We start from the raw sequence: 20,027 nt of genomic DNA on the forward strand, positions 1-20,027 counted from the left end.
GCACCCTGTAACACAGTGTGGTGAAGGGTATAAAAAGAACAACGAATGTATACCGCATTTAAGCTGAACTAATATTTTGCAAATATTAATTGGATTTCTAAATATACCCAATTCAACCTTGTCATTAATTTATGTTAGAGGGAGTAAAGAGATTAAGATTTATAAAACGACTTTTGAAAGTTGTGAGTATAGAAGTAGTTCGCTGGCACTACACCCAATTGAAATGACTCGGTCGATTTACATGTGACGTTATTAAAGACTGTATTGAGGTAGGTGTAGGTAAGTATTGCAGTTATTTAGGAATCGTTCGTTCAAATATATGGTGGACATAATAAAATGTATTGCATCATATTATCATTCTTTACGAACTGAACGAAAGTTCAATGCTAAATAATTTAAATAATAAAGAAATGAAGGTAAACGTAGGATTATATACACAAAGGGATATTACATTCTCCGGGAAGTAGTTATACATTCGCAAAAAATGTGATAAATGCGACCAATGGAATTGTCAATGACTTAAATGCTTCGCAAAAACTGTCATCTTCCCTAAGGACTCAATCTTTAATCTATAGCTAAATAGCTTGTAATAAAATGTAGGGTATAACGTACAATTGGCCTATATATTGATCAATGCCAAATAATAAACGTCCTTTATAACGTAGCAAATAGTCAAATCTTCAGCACCATGAGAAAACGACATATGTTTGCTTTGTATCATTCACTAAATATTACTAAATTCATATATCTCTAGTGTTGGCGGTTTATTTGGGATACCATTTGTATTTTGTTTTTGCAAAATAGTCAGGCTGAATCCCAGTTTGTTGTTTTTATAAAAAACAACTATTTATTAGTGGGGAATGTATGTATAGTTGTTTTTTATAAAAACAACAAACTGGGATTCAGCCTGACTATTTTGCGAAAACAAAATACAAATGGTATCCCAAATAAACCGCCAACACTACTGAAGTTGTAGACGCAGGCACGGTTGAACTGTTTGGGTTGTTGCTGTATACTAGCAACACCAACAAAGTCGTTGTGTGCATTTGTCGCGATGTGACAACACACAACAGTGGGAAAGGTGTGGTATTGTCTATAAATGCCTTGTTAACCTCGAAATGAGGCTCCAGCGAAATTCTCATGCAGTTTATGTCGTTGGTCAGATAAGTACTTCGCTTTGTTACAAGAGACATTTGGGTATGAAAGGTTTTTTGTATAGAAGCAATAGCTTCTGGGGAGAATATCCCAACAAAAAACTAAGAGAACTGATGAGGATCAGTGGCGTGATCCGAAACTATAGTCTTCCCTGCCTTACCCCTCGGCAAACAATGCCATACATTCCCCACTAATAAATAGTTGTTTTTTATAAAAACAACAAACTGGGATTCAGCCTGACTATTTTGCAAAAACTAAATTAATATATTTATCTTGGCGATTAAAAAAAATATTTTTGCCTTGGGTATTTTGCAATTTTTCAGTTCGTTATTGCTGTAGTCTTGATTGCTTTAGCTTTGGGTGCCAACTCCTCAGTTCTTCCTTTGAGACCAGTTGTCCTTGGTTGTCCTCTTCCCGGTACTGTAGTTCTTGGTGCTCATCCACCAGCTGCTGTCACAGTGGTTAATCCTCCCCAAGTTGTTGTTGGACCTGGACCAGTACATGTTGTTTCCGAGTCTCTTCCTGCTGTTGTTGCTGCCCCTGCTCTAGTTGCCGCACCACCTGTTGTTGCTGGACCAGCTCTTGTTGCCGCGCCTGCCGTAGTCTCTGCTCACAGTGGTACTTTTGTTGCCAAGACTCGTGGTGCTGTTCATGTTGCCCCTTTGGCCGGTCATGTTAAATCAGTTGCCTCAGTTAACCTTCGACCTGCTCCTGGAACCGTTTAAATTACACTGTGCGACAAATTTGAATTTTTTGATAATTACCGGGAAATTCCATCAGATTATGAAAGAGGGGCTAAAAAAAGAAGGCACGTGTATCGGCGTTTTGAAAGTTTACGTCGGGAGGTAACCAGAAAAGGCGGGGCAATATTCCCCCTTTTCAAGAATTTTGATCATTTTCGAATTATGATTTCTTGAAATTCTTGCATTTCAGGTATATAGTGTCCTCGGCAATATTACTGATAAAATATCGAGGAATATTTTGGTCTGCAATTTTAACCCTCAACCGACTCATTAAAGGGGTCTTTTCGGTCCCCTTTTCCAGGAGTGATTGAAAACTCACCCATCAATTTTTAGCAGAAGTCACTGAACAAGAGAAATCTGTATATATAATGTATATACCGAATATATAGTCAGACATTTTGAACCAAAAATTCAAAATGTTCTTGATTTTTTTTTTTTTCAAAGACATTTCCAGTATTTTTTTCGACAAAGTACATTAAAGTAACATGAAACTTAATTCTAGGTATATATAAAGAATAAAATATTCTACGTCAAAATCCACTTCAAGTCTCAGAATACACTATATATTTATATTCAATTCTGAGTACTAGTATGAGTTTTAGAGATTATTTGAATCTCTACACTCTCACGCATGCTCAGTTTTATATTTTATATTATAAATGTTATTAGAAATTTTTGAAGTAGCAAAAAAAAAAATAGTTTTGAATATAAATCTATGAATAATCTCGAAGCCTCTACACACTATCATATAAAAGCCACTGTTTTTTTTTTTTTTTGTCTGTTAAAAAGCTAAAGTAAAAGCATTTTGCAAATAAATAAATATAAGAAAATATTTAACACAAAATAATTGTTATACCATACAAAACTATTTTGTAGGGAGATTATAGGTTTGTGTGGCCCCAAGAGTCTAACGCCGCGAAATATTGGTCATTGATCCCCGTTTTAGTATACCTGTCATGTCTCTACAACTAGACATGTGTGTCCTTCGTTTATGGGCCAATCGTCAATTTTGAGTGTAAGTCCGTTTCCGGCCAAAGAAGGCCAATATTTCTTTTGGTAATAATTGGTTAATATTTATCAATTTGACCAATATTTTATTTTTGTCCTTTTTTCTTTCGCTCTGCAGGCCTCAATTATAACCCGATCATCACAAAATTTTACACGGGCAACGACGTCACCACCACCCTTTTCATGATAATCGGTCAATATTTAACGGGTCAAATGAACCCAGACTTACCAATATTAAATTCTATGAGAAGTTGACAGTATATCCAAGTGAAGTTATTGACCTATAAATTTTACCAATTATGTTGATGTATGTGTTCGGATGTGGGACTTGTACAGGTGTCAATGTGTGATAAATTTTTTGTATTACCATACCACAGTATTAGTATTACTATACCACACCGTAGGTCAGATATGTCGGCTCATATATAGTCATATTGCTTGGTAATTTTATTTAGCGGATGAAATGCATCTAAAGCCTTATTTTGATTTTCTAGTCTATTATAAGCCGAACATCACACATTTTAAATGGGGAAGGCGATCTGGCCAACTAATGAAAATACCCATTTGATTATGATCAATTAATATTTTGCTATTCAAATACGCCAATACATTAGAATCTTATGGCGTAAATGTTCACTCCGGGAAAACATGATTCGGAGGAGATCAGGGAGCTGCTGATCTCTAATTGATCAAGAGGGTGCAAATATCGGGAAATATTGACCAGGTTCAGAATAAAGGTAGGTATATAATGAGACCAAACTTTATATTGAAACCAGTAAGGAAAGTAGTAAAGTCGGACTGGGCAGACTATATGATACCTTCACCACTTTGGGTATATTGTTCATATGTATCCTAACAATTTCGTGTATATGTTCCATCAAAGGAATATGCACATGCCTTTCTGCAACCTATGCTAAATTTAAATTCATTCGGGCAGATTTAAAATCGTTTGCTTACAATGGGACAAATTTATGGAAATCGATTTATCGCAAACTTAAACCAGTAAGGAAAGTAGTAAAGTCGGACGGGGCCGACTATATAAAACCCTTCACCACTATGGGTATATTAAACAGGACTATTATCATGAAATTGTATGAAATACAATATGTGATATTTATCTAAATGTGAAACGACCTAGATCTATCCATAAACATGTCATTCGTTTGTTACAATGAAACAAAGGTATGTAAATCGACTTCAAACAAATATCAATAGGTCATCCGTTGGGCTAGGTCTGTACTTCTAGAAAACCCAACTATGTTATTCTATGCTCAATTTTGTACGATGTGCAAAATTTGATGTCAATCGAACAAATATGAGGAATTTGATGCACAATTTACTTATATATGGATGCTATATCCAAATATGAACCGATTTCAACGAAACTTGTCACAGTTTAGGTTATACTGATTTCAATACGTTTTGTTCCTATCAGCCATATATTGGTTCCTTGGTGCGTCAATTACTTAAAATCAATCTATAATATAAAGGAGCTATATCAAAATCTCAACCGATTTTCACTAAACTTGGCACACATTATTCTGTATTAAATTAAAAACGCTATGCAACATAAGAACTTGGTACATTATTTAGATTAAATCGGACAAAAATATATACATATATATCTAGACCTGAATCGCTTTTCACGAAACTCATCACACATCATTCCAGCATCAATTCAGTACGTTATGCCAAATTTTGTGCAAATCGAAAGATACATGTGGTGCACCATTTACATTAAATCGGACGAAAATATATATGGGAGCTATATCTAAGTCTTGACCGATTTTCACGAAACTTGGCACACATCATTCTGGATTAAATTCAAAATGCTATGCAACATAAGAACTTGGTACATTATTTAGATTAAATCGGACGAAAATATATATATCTAGATCTGAATCGATTTTCACGAAACTTGGCAGACATCACTCTAGGCTCAGTTCAGTACGTTATGCCAAATTTCGTGCAAATCGAAAGATATATAGGGATTTTGGTGCACCATTTACATGAAATCGGACGAAACTATATATGGGAGCTATATCTAAATCTGGACCGATTTTCTCGAAACTTAGCACACATCATTCTAGGCTCAATTCAGTACGCTGTGCCAAATTGCGTGCAAATCGAAAGATATATAGGGATTTTGGTGCACCATTTACATGAAATCGGACGAAACTATATATGGGAGCTATATCTAAATCTGGACCGATTTTCACGAAACTTGGCAGACATTTTTCTAGACCTAAATGATTAGACTATACCAAATTTCGTTCAAATCGGAAGATATATAGGGACCGTTTACATTAAATCGGTTAAATATATATATGGAAGCTATATCTAAATCGGGACCGATTTTTCCCAATTTCAATAGGGTTCGTCCTTGGGCCAAACAAATGAGCTGTGCCAAATTTCATCCAATTCGGATCATAAATGCAACCTGTACTTTGTTTACAATTTAACATGGACAAACAGACAGACGGACGGACATGCATAAATCGACTTAGAAAGTGATTCTATGCATATTTTCAAAAAGAACCATGGGTCTATACCAGCGGTCGGCAACGTATACATATGCATTTGTTTGGTCACACAGACACAAAGTGTGCTAGACCTGTTTATACTTGTCGCTCTCTGACAAACTTCGCCTGCAATATATACATTGCTACGATAAAAATAATAAAAACACGCGACAGCACAACCACATTCATCAACAGCTCAAACGAGACTGATTGGTGGTTGTTTAAAATTTACCATCATCAGACGGACGAACATGCATAAATCGACTGAAAAAGTGATTCTATGCATATTTTCAAAAAGAACCATGGGTCTATACCGTTTTATTTCGCCTGTTACAAACATGTGGGCATTTCCGGTGAAAGATAAACCAAAGTCAAAGAATTTGTTTCTTTAATTGTGCTTAAATACGTGAAGTAATGCAAAAAATGCAAAGAAAGACCACATTTGTCATTTGTTCTTTTTTTTCTTAGCATAAATACTCATTTAAAGACTATAAATGCAGAAACTGCAAAATCAGAAATGTCACGTGAGTGACCGAGAAAAAATCCTTCGCAAATAAAGGATATGCCAAAGTTTGAAAGTGCAATAATAATGCTTGAGATATCCTATTCATGTAAAGAATATTAAAAGTTCAAAATATTTACAGAATTCGCAGAGTTTTGCCATTATTAGCAATGATGTCTAAAGTCATGTATATTTGATTCGCGTGAGTGGCCGCTCTTTTGTGGCTTTTAAAAACCGGAGGCTCTAACATTGTTTAATTTTTTCAATAGATTTTCTGCAATCGTCTCACTGCTTTACTGCGGTATTAATTTCGGCTATCTCTTTGGTGTTGCTACGGGTCCACAGTGGTCAGAATCGTGTTTTCCTGGCAAAAGTCTGTTATATTTGAATGGATAAAGATATGAGTATCTATATCTTTGTTCTACGGTTAATCCGAAACGATTAATTTAGGAGCAGTAGTTGCATATGGACACAAGGGCAAATTTCAACATAAACTATGAAGGGCGGTATGAAATAAGTCCCCGAACAGAAATTTTATTTCATTATGAAATAAATCCCCATAAAGCAATATAAAATGAAATAAGTCCCTAAAAGCGGGGACTTGTTTCCTAATGTAACAAGTCCCTAATTCGGAAAATGAAATAAATCCCCAAATATAGTTTTTATATCCTTCACCACACTGTAGTACAGGGTATTATGTCTTTGTGCATATGTTTGTAACAGGCAAAAAGAAACGAGATAGACACATGGTTCCTTTTGAGAATATGCATAGAATCACTTTCTGAGTCGATTTATCCATGTCCGTCCATCCGTCCGTCTGTAGATGTTAAATTGTAAACAAAGTACAGGTCGCATTTATGATCCGATTTGAATGAAATTTGGCCCAAGGACGAACCCTATTGAAATTGGTGAAAATCGCTTCAGATTTAGATATAGCTCCCATATATATTTTCGCCCGATATAGGCACCAAAGTACCTATATCTCTTTCGATTTGCACGAAATTTGGCATAGCGTACTGAATTAGGTCCAGAATGATGTGTGCTAAGTTTCGTGAAAATCGGATCAGATTTAGATATAGCTCCCTTATATATTTTCGTCCGATTTAAGGTAAACGGGGGACCAAAGTCCCTAAATATCTTTCGATTTGCACGAAATTTGGCACAGCGTACAGAATTAGGTCCAGAACGATGTGTGCTAAGTTTCGTGAAAATCGGATCAGATTTAGATATAGCTCACATATATATTTTGGCACAGCGATTTGCACGAAATTTGGCATAGAGTACTGAATAAGGTCCAGAATGATGTGTGCTAAGTTTCGTGAAAATCGGTTCAGATTTAGATATAGCTCTCATATATATTTTCGTCCGATTTAAAGTACATGGTGTAGCAAAGACCCTATATATCTTTCGATTTGCACGAAATTTTATACAGCGTACTGAATTAAGTCTAGAATGACGTGTGCTAAGTTTCGTGAAAATCAGTTCAGATTTAGATATAGCTCCCATAAATAGATCGCCCGATTTTAATCGGTGAAAATCGGTTCAGATTTAGATATAGCTTCCATATATATTTTCGTCCGATTTAATGTACATGGTGTAGCAAAGACCCTATATATCTTCCGATTTGCACGAAACTTGGCATAGCGTACTGAATTGAGTCTAGAATGATGTGTGTCAAGTTTCCTGAAAATCGGTTCAGATTTGGATATAGATCCCATATGTATTTTCGACCGGGGTAATGTAAATGGTTCACCAAAGTCCCTATATATCCTTCGATTTCCATGAAATTTGCCATAGCGTACTGAATTAAGTCTAGAACCAGTGAGCGGAGCAGTATAGTCGGACGGGGCCGACCACACGATAACTTTCTGCGGATGTTTATTCCGAGCCTGAGGAATATTTCGTGATATTTCCACCCTCTTGCCCGATTAGAGGTCAAAAGCACCTCTTCCTTACACTAACATATATTCCGATTATTACTAATATTCAGTACAGCCAAAATTATTATCTGATCATAACAGAAATTTATAAGCGTTGTCCTTGACCACAACTGGAATCTCATGGAAGATTTCAAAGCGATCAGCGTTATATTTCCACCCTCTAGTGTGGTAATGGGTTACTAAATAATATATGAATACGTAAGCACCTGTAAATATTTATGTGTAAGTCCCGCATACGAGTACATACGACAATATATATGGGAAATTACAAAAATCTTTTAAATTCCTTGAAGCTGAGGTTTGCAAGGTTATAACTCGCGAAATATGAACATATTGCATATAATTTAAATTCCATTCTATAAAATGAAGTGTTCTTGTCAAAATCTTGAAATTTTGGTAATAAATAATAAGTTGCGTGGAAGCTGTGATGCTGGTAATGTAAAAAAATGGGTAAAAATGTGTTGAAGCCAACGAGTTTTTTTGTGTTCGTTCCCGATTTGTGGCTAAACTACACAATGCACGCACATGTGATCAGTGACTAAGTTGCAGAATACCCCATGGACAATATGGTTCTAATGTATGATTTTTCGATATAATCACTGCATCCACCCAAAATGGATGCTGACATTTTGAAGCCGGATTTTCGGTGTTTTTTGAATTTTTCTTATAATTAGGATGCGCATCCAGATAATGGACTAAACTAATTATAGGATCGTAGAACTCGTGATTCTGCTTCGTTTAGTCTATATCTCATGAATGTGCTCACTGTAGCTTCTTTGCAATTGGGTTCCAAAGACGAAAATTTGGTGCGTAAATTTTTATAAAAAACATATTTTTTGAGTCTAAAATTAAGAAAGTCCATTCAAATTCCGTGGAACCCCGCGTGATTTTAGTTTTTTTACGTGCCGGATCTAATGAGCCCATCCATGTTGAATTCCGTCTAATAAAACGGCGGATATAGGTACCTTGAATGTGGGAAAAACTGCAAAAACTTATTTTGACAAATTCGCGTAAATAATCGCGATTTTCTTCGAATTAATTTTACATGCATTTATGCTTGTATTGTCAAATTCGCGAATCTGTGTGGAAATAGGTCAAAAATACATCGATACGCGAATAATATGCATATTTTATCCAAAATTGATTGTGGAGGCACATCCGCGGTTCTTAACCGATCCTTTTAAAATAGGTGTCCTTTTGCGTATTTTCATAGGAGATTACTAAAATCGGATGCGCATAAAAATCGTATGCACGTTGCGTGATTTTTAGCCATTTTTAGGGTTTTTGCATAGTAAAGTGCATCGAGTGGCACATTTTGACCGCTAAATTAAACATCGAAAAATTAATAATTATTGAAAGACATTGATTCGGTTTATACGAAAATCGCATGCGCATCAACTGATTTCAACTAATTCGCGAATTGCAAGCTTTTCAATATTGATAATTTTTATGTATTGTAAGTGCAATATATTTAGCCATTAATGACGTCGAAACTCTTATCAGATGAATCTGCCGATATTTAACAATCATCTAAAAGAATTTGCAAAAGAAAGCGTCGTATATTTTAGAAGATTAAGGCAAAACCGTATCCTCTTAAACATACTAAAAAATCGAAAATTCCAAAAAACATTTGTTTTAATTCAAAAATTAATTTATTTTATTTTCCGATATCTTCATGTTTCTATTTGTTTTTCGCGACTATTAAACCGTATTTCAGTGTGATTTGACTAGTATGCAAAGAAAACAATGGTGTTTAAGCATTTGTGAAGAAATTCGCGAATTTCAACGAATAGGAATTCATTTAATTTATATTTGAAATACAAGATTTAAAACCGCTATAACTTTTGTGCGCAGCATCCGAATTTGTGAACGCGAACATATTTCGAATCAGCATATTTTTCTTAACCTATGTACCAAAAATCATAAATGTGCTCGCAAAAAAATTTTTCAAATTTTTTTTTAATGGAATTTTAAAAGAATTTTGTAATTTCCCATATACAAAAACAATAGGAGTCTTCATTGGCCAGAACCCATCCTACATGCAAAATTTCGTGAAGATTGGTCCATAACCGTGGCCTGTATCGTGTTTACAAATTATAATGGACAGACGGACAGACGGACGGACACACATGTCTAGATCGACTCAGCTAGTCGAGATATGAAGATCGTTATACTTAAAGGTGGGTCTTGGACCAACATTTCGCGGCGTTAAAAATTTTTGGGGCTGCACAAAGCTATAATACCCTGACAACATAGTTGTGTAGGGTATAATGATGTGTGTAAAATTTGTTGAAAATCTGTTCAGATTTAGATATAGCTCTGATATATATGATCCGATTTTAACTAGGACCCAAAATATGACCATTAGGAACAAAGCCTGCTGAAATGAGTACAACCTAACCTGTGACAAGTTTCGTTGAAATCGGTTCATGTTTGGATATAGCTTCCATATCTATTTTCATCCGATTTTAAGTAAATGGTGCACCTAACTCCTCATGTTTGTAATATTGACATGAAATTTTGTACAACGTACACAATTGAGAATTTTGATATTTGCTTTAAATAGATTTACATAATTTTGTCCCATTGTAACAAACGAATGACATTTTTATGGATTGATCTAAGTCGGTTCACATTTAGTCGGTCATATATTTTAGTTCGTCCAATTTCATGTTAATTGCCCTTTTGTTAGGATGCATTCGTTTAATATACCCATAGTGGTGAAGGGTATCATATAGTCGGCCCCGTCCGACTTTACTATTTTCCTTACTGGTTGAACAATGAGGATATGGTTTGAAATACATGAAATTCTTATGTATGTATATGGAAATTTAACGTTGATAACTTTGTAAGGGAAAGCGAAGTGCCGTGGGTCCAGCTAGTTGTCTATAAAAATGGTTTAAAACGTGAACTTATACAAAAGGCATTGTTTCACCCACAATAACTCGGAGTACCACAATGGCTTTGTGGTCCATTCTGGAAATGGCAAATTACACATACTAAAAGTTATATCACATTTTCAATATCTAACATTCTGGAAATACGTGGTAGGGGAGACTGGGGCACATTCGTCACTTTTTTAGAGCTCTATATCTCAGTACTTATTCAAAAGATATAAAAAATTTATGGCTGGTTATTGTCGTCTGATACTCAATTATAGAAACTAGTATCAAAAACATATAATAAATACGCCGAATGTGCCCGTGCTTCGGCATTTGATGGGGCACATTCGGCACCATAGTCATATTCTGGTAATTATCACCGCTCTCAGTCTGGTTGGAATTCAGATCCTCTAAAGGTTCTATTTTGTTTTAATACGCGGCTCAATGTTTGACTTTTAAGACTATATTTTGTAGCGGCGAACGTTTACGTCTCAAGGCCACATACATCATCAGAAATAGCTTTTTTCTATCGCATTTTCGACATTACAAGCACGTATAGTCTTATATATGTAATATCGAACCATATTAAATGATTATTTTTAAAATAACAAACTCAAAAACATTTTAAGGAAATAATATTGCACTATCTGTGTATGGCCGAATGTGCCCCACATCAAAATGCCGAATGTACCCCGAAGGTACTTTTTATAGTTTTTTTTTTTTGCAATTATTTCTACGGATCTTCTAAAAACATAATATTTTTAATTATTTGTATAAGAATGCACATTGTAATTAACTATTTTTAATAATACTGCCCTAAAAATTTAAAAGTTTTATACACGAAATGAAATGGAAATATTACAAAAACATCTGTAGAAATACAAAAACTCGTGAATCTAAATAAGTTTATTAGCTAGAGATTTCAAATATTTTTGAAATAAGTTTTGAAATAAGTTCAAATATTTTTGAAATAAGTTGAATGTAATATGTAATTTATATTAAGGGGACCCCCCATTCTCGGGGTCAAAATTTTTGTTGGTATAATTCGAATCTACACTGATTAAAGAATGTCTCTACAAAATTTCAAGTGAAAATCTCAAGAACTCTTGAAGATATATCCGATTTATTGTGTCAGTATAAAGTGACGGCTGAAGGGCTTCTCAAACATTAAACGCGTTTTTCTCTTAACCCTTTTTTTTTTTTGAATGGCGGGCACGATAACTCAAAAACTAATTATCGAATCGGTTCCAAATTTTACAACGTTTCTCTGGGAGTGTATAGCTCTCGTATGAACTAGGATAAAGCCAATCGGTGAAGATCTTCCTTATTTTTTAACTTGGGTTTTGGTAAAAATTCGGCGATTTTCCAAAAATATTTTTTCAAAGGTCCACCATTTTGTTAATTTTTGAGCGAAGTCAATAATCCTAGTTCATAAGAGAGCCAGACATGTACTCTTTCTAACACCGTTGAAATTTTCGGATTCCGATGTTCCAGTGAGGAGTTATCATGCCCGCCATCAAAAATAAGGACTTTTCTTTAATTACAAAAAACAACAACAAAACAACAACAAAATTTTTTTGTAAATTATTTTTCTTCTATTTTAAATCTTCAATTATATATGTGTAAAGTTACAAACCTTAACAAGCATTGGTATTGATTTACCAGCCCGTTGAAAATCTTGAAAAATTAAAATCGGAATGGGGGGGGAGGGGGGTGTTCCCTTAAATTTATGTTTCTCCGGGATCATTGACACTGCATACAGAACTGGTGGTTTAGTCAATTTACATATCACGTAGTAAAAGTCATTCAGGTGTTTATTGACGTTAGTGTAGGTTGATATCGAAGTTATTCCGGAATCTTTGATATTAATAATGAAATGCATTTAATCAGGTTATCTCTGCCCGAGGGAGGTGACACGGGTAAATATTAGATACCTTTAAATAATAGGAAAGAGCTGAAAAAAATATATGTTTGCATTTTTGTCCTTGGTGCTCCTCTTCCTGGTACTGTAGTATTTGGTGCTCATCCACCAGCAAGTTGTCTCCAGACCTCTTTCAGTGGTTTTGCTGCCCAGCTCTTCTTGCCGTACCTGCTAATAGTGGTACTTTTGATGCATCCTCCTTTATCATAATTTAACAAATTTATAATTTAATTGAACAATAGTTAACAAAACCATAAAATTAGCATTCTAACATCTAACTTTTTTTGTATGTCTCCTTACATAATAATCTATCCCTTATCAAATTATCGTATTAATCAATTTCCCTTATCAATTTCCTATGTCTCTAAACATTATCTTTCTTCTTCAAGTTCTTCTTTTCAGGAATTTTATATTAAAATAGAAATATTAATGTTAATGTATATTTTATTGAGATGTTAAATTAAGAAACTTAAGGGCAAATGAATCACTAATTTGTTGGTACAAGCACTAAGATTATAAACCATTGCGAATAAAGCACCATTCGTTGTACATTTTTACCAGGTTGGAAGTAGCTTAAAACACACAATATATCCCAAAAGTCTCTCAAAACTCTCAAAGGAAAGGGAATTATCACAACAAGAGGGCAATGATTAGCTACAATCTCTGTTCGGCGATCAAGCTAAATCATTCAGCCCTGCAAAGAACTGGATCATTGACAATGTAGTCAATTGGTAATTCAAGATGGACATATGATATATCATCCTTGTGTCTTGTCTATTGGTGCATCAACATTTTGAAAAATAATCGGTGCTCCAAAATTGTAAAAGAAATGAGGACCAATTTTTTAATTTTTATACAGTTATAGGATTTTTCGTATCATTATATCATTAAGAAAAAATTACATGCATTTTTGCAAAATTACTTATTTGTTTAGTGCAACTGCTATGGAATTTCGAAGGCTGGCTGATGTGCACGATAACTCTCGAAGGGAGTAACCGATTTCCTTCAAACTTTGCACATTGTAAAATTTTTTCCAAACTTAAATCAAGCTACCCCACGAAATGGTCAACATTTTGATGAAAATTAATTTTATAATATAATGCGAACTGACTATCCGTTTTCAACTGAACTCTGCAAAACCTAATATTTTATCGAAACCTGTATAATGTTGGAAGATGGGACTCATTAGTCCACTCCTTATAGTATCTCCCCTACAAAGGGTCAATATTTTCGAAACATGTAAATCTCATATGAAGCGAACGCAATTGCCAATTTCATCCAAACATTGCACAACTCAATATTTTTACTAATCCTATCGGTATTTGCAGATGTTTATATTTTCAACGTATTTGTGACCGCAGTTTTATTGGGCGGATTTGAACACGGCAGGTCTCAGTATATCCGCACGTAAAAAAACTAAATCACGCGGGGTTCAACCCAAATAGGTTTTTTATAAAAATGTTCTTGAGATATACATCAATCGAAGTGAAATCACGAGTCCTACGATCCTATAATAAGTTTAGGGCTCCAACTAGCTCGTCCGAGAACAGAGAAATGTCGGCTTCAAAATGTCAGCATCCGGCTTAGTTGAATGCGGTGGAAATATCGAAAAATCATACATTAGAACTATATTGCCAATATGGTGTTCTTCAATTCAGTCCTTGAGCACAAGACTGTAAATGGTGTATTTTAGTCATAAATTAGCAAAAGAAAAAAAATGTTGGCTTATTTTTACCCATTTTTACACCCTCCATCGTTGTATGTTTGTTTTTTCGAAATAATCGTTTCTGACCCCATGAAGTATATATATTCTTGATCAGTGTAAAATTCTAAGACGATCTAGCCAAGTCCATCAATCTGTTGTTATCACTCTAGCATCTGCAGAAACTTAGCTAGCTGTCCAAAAATTTGCACAGAAGTGCCAGAGCTATATCAGTCGACGTGTAGGCAGGGCTGCCATATTTGCCGATTTATCGGCATTTTGACGATTTTCACTCTAAAAATGGAAAATGCAGATTTTCCGATTTTTGCCTCAGAATTGCCGACATTTCAACAATCGACACAAATTGTCAAATTTTTTAATTTAATACGGCGTTACCATACAAACATATAAAATTGGCAGCTTTAAATCATTAGAACTATCGGCGACTCGCCGCAGCCGTTTTCAATGGCTTAGATATCTGCATTTTTTGTCAGCATTGTACTCTGTCTAGTTCTATCTAGTTTACACTTTACATCATGGACACGAACAATTATTTAGAATATGATGAAGTATATTTGGGTTTATATGCAAAAGATATTGTTTCAGAAACAAAACTTCCCAAAAATGACATAGACAAAATAGTTAGCACTTGCATTAATTTTCATATAGAACTTGTAAACCAAATATTAAAACGTTTTGATTTTAATTTAAATTAATATAAATGCTTAAAACTTATTGATCCTGGAAGAGTAATGAAGAAGGGCAATAATTCTTTTCTAGATATTTTAAAAGAATTCACCGATTTTATTTTTGAAACACAGAGGCAATCTTTAGACTCCGAGTTTAGGGAGTTAAACTTTCTGAATTTTGAAGAAATTTTTGAAAATGCAGAATATAATTTAAAAAATTTTTGGAAAAAAAATTTCCGAAATTAAACGTGGGGACTCCAATTTAGCTTTTCTTGTTTTGTCTAAATTTGTACAAAGAATTATGGTTCTTCCACACTCCACAGCAAATGTGGAACGAATTTTTAGTCCGGTAAACCTTAACAAAACTAAAATTAGAAGCTCACTTGAGAATGATTCATTGGAAGGGATTCTTTATTCTAAAGATTACCTCAAACTAAATAATTCAAATTGTTTTAATATCAAAATTGATAATGAATTACTAAAAATGGTTAATAAAAATAGTAAATCTGAAAGATCTCACCAGTGTACATAATAATGACTATATTTTAGAAAAATCTAAATTTTTGGTAGAAAAGTGAATCTTTTATGCTATTTTTTTATAAAGAATTGAATTTGTTATCTTTTTTTAATGTAATAAACAATATTGATTTGTTATAAACCAAAAAAATATGAATTTATTTATAAATTATATGCTGCCGATTTTTTGACGATTTTTAAAAATACAAATGCCGATTATTCCGATTTTTTTCTGAAAAATTGACGATTTTTCATGAAATTTAACTGGCAGCACTGCGTGTAGGCATATCTCCCATATAACGGTACCTCCAAATTTTCTCAATTTTGAACACGTTTTGAACCGAATTGGCTGTTATTTGATATTTTGGGTTCTCATTAGGTATTAAATGTCTGTATCAAAAATTATCAATATTGAACCACTTTTCAGTGTAGCCCCCAAAAAACGATACAATAAAAAATTCAGTATGTTGGAAATTATGGACAAGTCTTTTAAGCAATTTTGCTGTAATTTTTGTTTGGGATTTTATTGGGCGGAGAATCTCCTTACCAAAAATGGTCAATATTGGTCTACTTTTTTCGGTAGCTCTCATGTAACGGTACCTCGTATTTTGAGTATTGTTAAAACATTTTTTTACCGAATCGGCTGTACTTTCATATTATGGGTTTACCAAAAATTATTAACATTGGTCCTCGTTTTAGTGCGGCCCCTATATTACGGTCATCATCCAATTTACAGTATGTTCAGGGTTATTGCATATTTTTTAAGACGTTAATGCATAGTGCATGCATAGTAAAACACTATTATGATGTGTTTTTTTATCCTGGTGGTTCAAATTCTATAACGTTTAAGAATTAAAACACTCAATTTTTATTTATTCATCACATTTATTTGTAATGGTTCTTTGCATGAATTTTATAGAAAATAGTATGAAAACGGAAAAGCTCTCAATTTGTGAACGAATTTCCGTTATAAATCCTTAAAAGTCGTTGAACTATTCAATAGCTAACGATGGTGTAGGATAACGCGAGAAAAATATATTGTTTGGTTCTCATCCATCGAAGTGGCTGTTATGTGTTATTCAGGCTTCTTAGGGTCGAAAACCTGTTTGCTACAAAACGTTTGTATTTCCAACAAAAGTGGCTGTAAATTGTAAAATATATTTACACAAATTTTGTTAAACTCTGTTTCATCCGATTTTAAACATTTCATATATTATGTGTTACAATATAAAAACAACGAAAATCCCTCTCAAATACTATAAACAATATGGTGCAGGGTCATGAATGGAATACCGCGACCATTACGACATAAAAATAAGAGTTCCACTGTATTATAATTATTATATCACACACCTGACGTTTGTTGTAAAATACACTGCACTCATTATCGCCTACTCTAGCGTTGACATTGCTTAATATGTGGACATGTATTATCCGGAGTGGAAGAATTTAATTATAATATAGATTTTTTATAAAAAAATATTAATGGACGTTAACTGATATATTGCAGACATAGTTACATGTACAACAACAATATAGACATATATAGATTTGTATGACAGTGTCAGAGAGTCAAGAAATAAAAAAAGAGTTAGAGATATAAAAACAAAAAAAGAACACATAGACTCATGTTAAAGTAGGGAAATTATTCTTTTCTTTGATCTATAAAAGGTTGTTACAATCTGAGAGATATCAGTAGAAGTCATTCTAACGTTAAACGTGTTAAAACACACAAAACGAATAACAAATTATTCAAAATGAAGGTGAGATTGTGTAAGCGGATAGTAAAGTGCATACCACATATTATAAATATTATAGCAGTTAAAAAAACGAAAAAAAATTGTTCTAAAGACTGACATTTAAGAAAATTATATCCTCAATGGATTTTGTTTGGACATTTTTAAGGAATTAAAAAAAGAGATGTGAATCGGAAATCAACTTAAATATTTTTCGGATTACAATCATGTTTAAATACAATCAAGGTTATAAAAAATAATACGAATACGATCACAGTGACGGAGGATAATAACAGAGCCTACGTTTTTCCAAAAGTCTGTTTGAATTCCAACATTGATTGTTAATATTTCATTCATTAATGACAATGTAATGATATACTGCAGGCAATCAACTTCGCGTTCTGCTATTGATGAAACTAGCAATTCCGTAAAGAGACTGTCCAACATAAAGCTGGATGCTAAAGTTTCTAGAACAATTCCTTGTGATATTTTGTGTGAAAGCTTAGCCAGGCTATGCTTTGGGCATATTTTTACACCCCTTGGAAATAAGACCTACCAGTTACCTGTTACGCTAACTATATCGTGTTGTATATCCTTCTTTCCACAATAATAATTAGTGAATGAGTTCTATTTTGAGGTCTAAAGCCGCCTAGTACTGTCTTCTCGCAGTTGATCTTATGATTTCATAGCTTAGGGGTGCTTTGACAAACTCAAATTTTATTATCGACTATGTCCATCAGTTATTTCCTTTCGCATAATATCGCTGTCATCAGAAATTCAATAAAGAATACCAATGTCCTCAAATACCAACTGAGAATTTATATCTTTGCGACTTCCATGCTTCCTAGGATCTTCACATATACGTCTTGGATCATTTCTTTCATCTATTTGGGAACTGTATGTATATATACTGACAGACTGTCAGGGTACCTCTGATGTAGAACATTATAAGAATTTTTTATAGAATTGATGGGTTCAGATGGATTGAATTTCTCTAGGGTTCTTATATTATGCTTAATATATCTAATTAATGTTCTCTCTTATCGTTACAGTTCTCCATTGTTGCTGCCGTCCTTGCTTTGGCTATGGGTGCTAACGCCTCAGTATATCCTTGGGGACCCGTCGTTGTGGGTGGTCCAGTACCAGGTGCCGTTGTTGTCGGTCATCCCGGTCCCCTTGTAGTTGGACCTAGTCCAGTCCAAGTTGTTACCAGCCCAGTTCATGTTCCAGCTGTTGTTGCTGTAGCTGCTCCAGGTGCCGTCTCAGTTTCCAAGACTCGTGGTGCTGTACATGTTGCTCCCTTGCCCGGTCATGCTCAATCTGTTGTCCAGGCTAACTTGCAACCTGCTCCCGGAACTTTGTAAATTCCCCAGTAAAAGAAAAAACTAGCTAAAATCCCAAAATAATATGGAATCTGCAAATGATAATTTGGTTAAATGAAAAACATAAACTGCCTCAAATGAGGTTGTCATCACAACGAAAGGATATCATTTTGTAAATCCTTAAACACCCAACTCATAAAATAATTTCTTCTTAATTTCCATTTCACCAACACCTGTTTCTATCATCTTTTTATAATTTCTCATTTATCTCTCTTGTCTTTTCTATGTGATACTTTATCTAGTGTACAATTTTTCATAGTCACTTCTAAGTCACTGCCACTACCATCTATCAATCTCACTTGTCCGTCCTATTCTGCATACTATACTGATCTTTATGTTCTTTAATACCGCAACGGAGAAATTTATGCACTGAAGGATGTTTTTTAAATAAATAAAAAAACATAATGAAAAATATAATTGTCTCTTTAATTTTCGGCATAGGCCTTCGTGCTAAATTAAAAGTAGAAGCCTACAAAATGAAGAGTAAGTCCCTTATGTTTCGTTTTTCGAAAATGTGTCTGCATTTACCTTTAAACGATGCTGACATTTTAAAAGCTCGATTTTGAGTGTTTTTCGAATTTCGGATTCATATTAGATCCCTAAACGTGCCATAATGCCACCTATAATAACTTTTTCATTTGGCCAGATATAGAGTTGCTTCATATAATGAAACAAAATTATGCTAATCAATTTAAAGCAAACATCAATCGGACACCCGTTGATAAATATATCATAAGCATGAGGAGTTACCTTAAATCGGCCGAAAATATATATGGGAGCTATATCTAAATCTGAACCAATTTTCACGAAACTCTACACACATCATTCTAGACCTAATTCAGTACGCTCTTCCAAATTTCGTGCAAATCGAAAAATATATAGTGACTTTGGTACACCATTTACCTTAAATCGGACGAACCTATATATGGGAGCTATATCTAAAACTGAACCGATTTTCTTGAAACTTGGCACAAATCGTTTTGCAACTAATTCAGTACTCTTTGCCAAATTTCGTGCAAATCGAAAGGTATATAGGAACTTTGGTGCCTCATTTACCTTAAATCGCACGAAAATATATGGAAGCTATATCTAAATCTGAACCGATTTTTTCCATTTTCAATAGGCTTCGTCCTTGGGTCAATTAAGTGAACTGTGCCAAATTTCATCCAAATCGGATCATAAAAGCGACCTGTACGTTGTTAACAAAAATACATGGATGCACGGACATGCATAAATCGATGGGTCTATCTCGATTATTTTTGCCTGTTACAAACATATTATTTACGGGGACCCCCCATCCTCGGGGTCAAAAATTTTTTTGATTTAATT

General features: G+C 34.1%; 2 protein-coding genes across 2 annotated transcripts; both read left to right on the forward strand.

The window, feature by feature from the left end:
- Positions 1 to 1,478: 1,478 nt before the first annotated feature.
- LOC133322701 (adult cuticle protein 1-like) lies at positions 1,479 to 1,880 on the forward strand (the record flags this gene model as incomplete). Its single annotated transcript, XM_061531666.1, has 1 exon — positions 1,479 to 1,880. A coding segment is annotated over one exon (402 nt), but the record flags the coding sequence as incomplete, so codon positions are not given.
- A 4,042-nt stretch (positions 1,881 to 5,922) lies between these two features.
- On the forward strand, positions 5,923 to 18,680 carry LOC133322700 (adult cuticle protein 1-like). The gene is made up of 2 exons (XM_061531665.1): positions 5,923 to 5,952; positions 18,369 to 18,680. The coding sequence occupies exons 1-2, from the start codon at positions 5,923 to 5,925 to the stop codon at positions 18,678 to 18,680; spliced, it is 342 nt and encodes a 113-aa protein (XP_061387649.1).
- Positions 18,681 to 20,027: the final 1,347 nt, after the last annotated feature.

Source organism: Musca vetustissima, unplaced genomic scaffold (genome assembly GCF_032173495.1).
Source record: "Musca vetustissima isolate MV318-11 ecotype Yass unplaced genomic scaffold, APGP_CSIRO_Mvet_v1 utg101871, whole genome shotgun sequence".
NCBI classification, from domain to species: Eukaryota; Metazoa; Arthropoda; class Insecta; order Diptera; family Muscidae; genus Musca; species Musca vetustissima.

Excerpts from the sequence above, each read along its gene's own strand:
- LOC133322700 (XM_061531665.1), top strand. The coding sequence starts at position 5,923 with ATGCAGAAACTGCAAAATCAGAAATGTCAC. Across the intron at positions 5,953-18,368 it reads TGCAAAATCAGAAATGTCAC|TTCTCCATTGTTGCTGCCGT; the intron begins GTGAGTGACCGA and ends TTATCGTTACAG.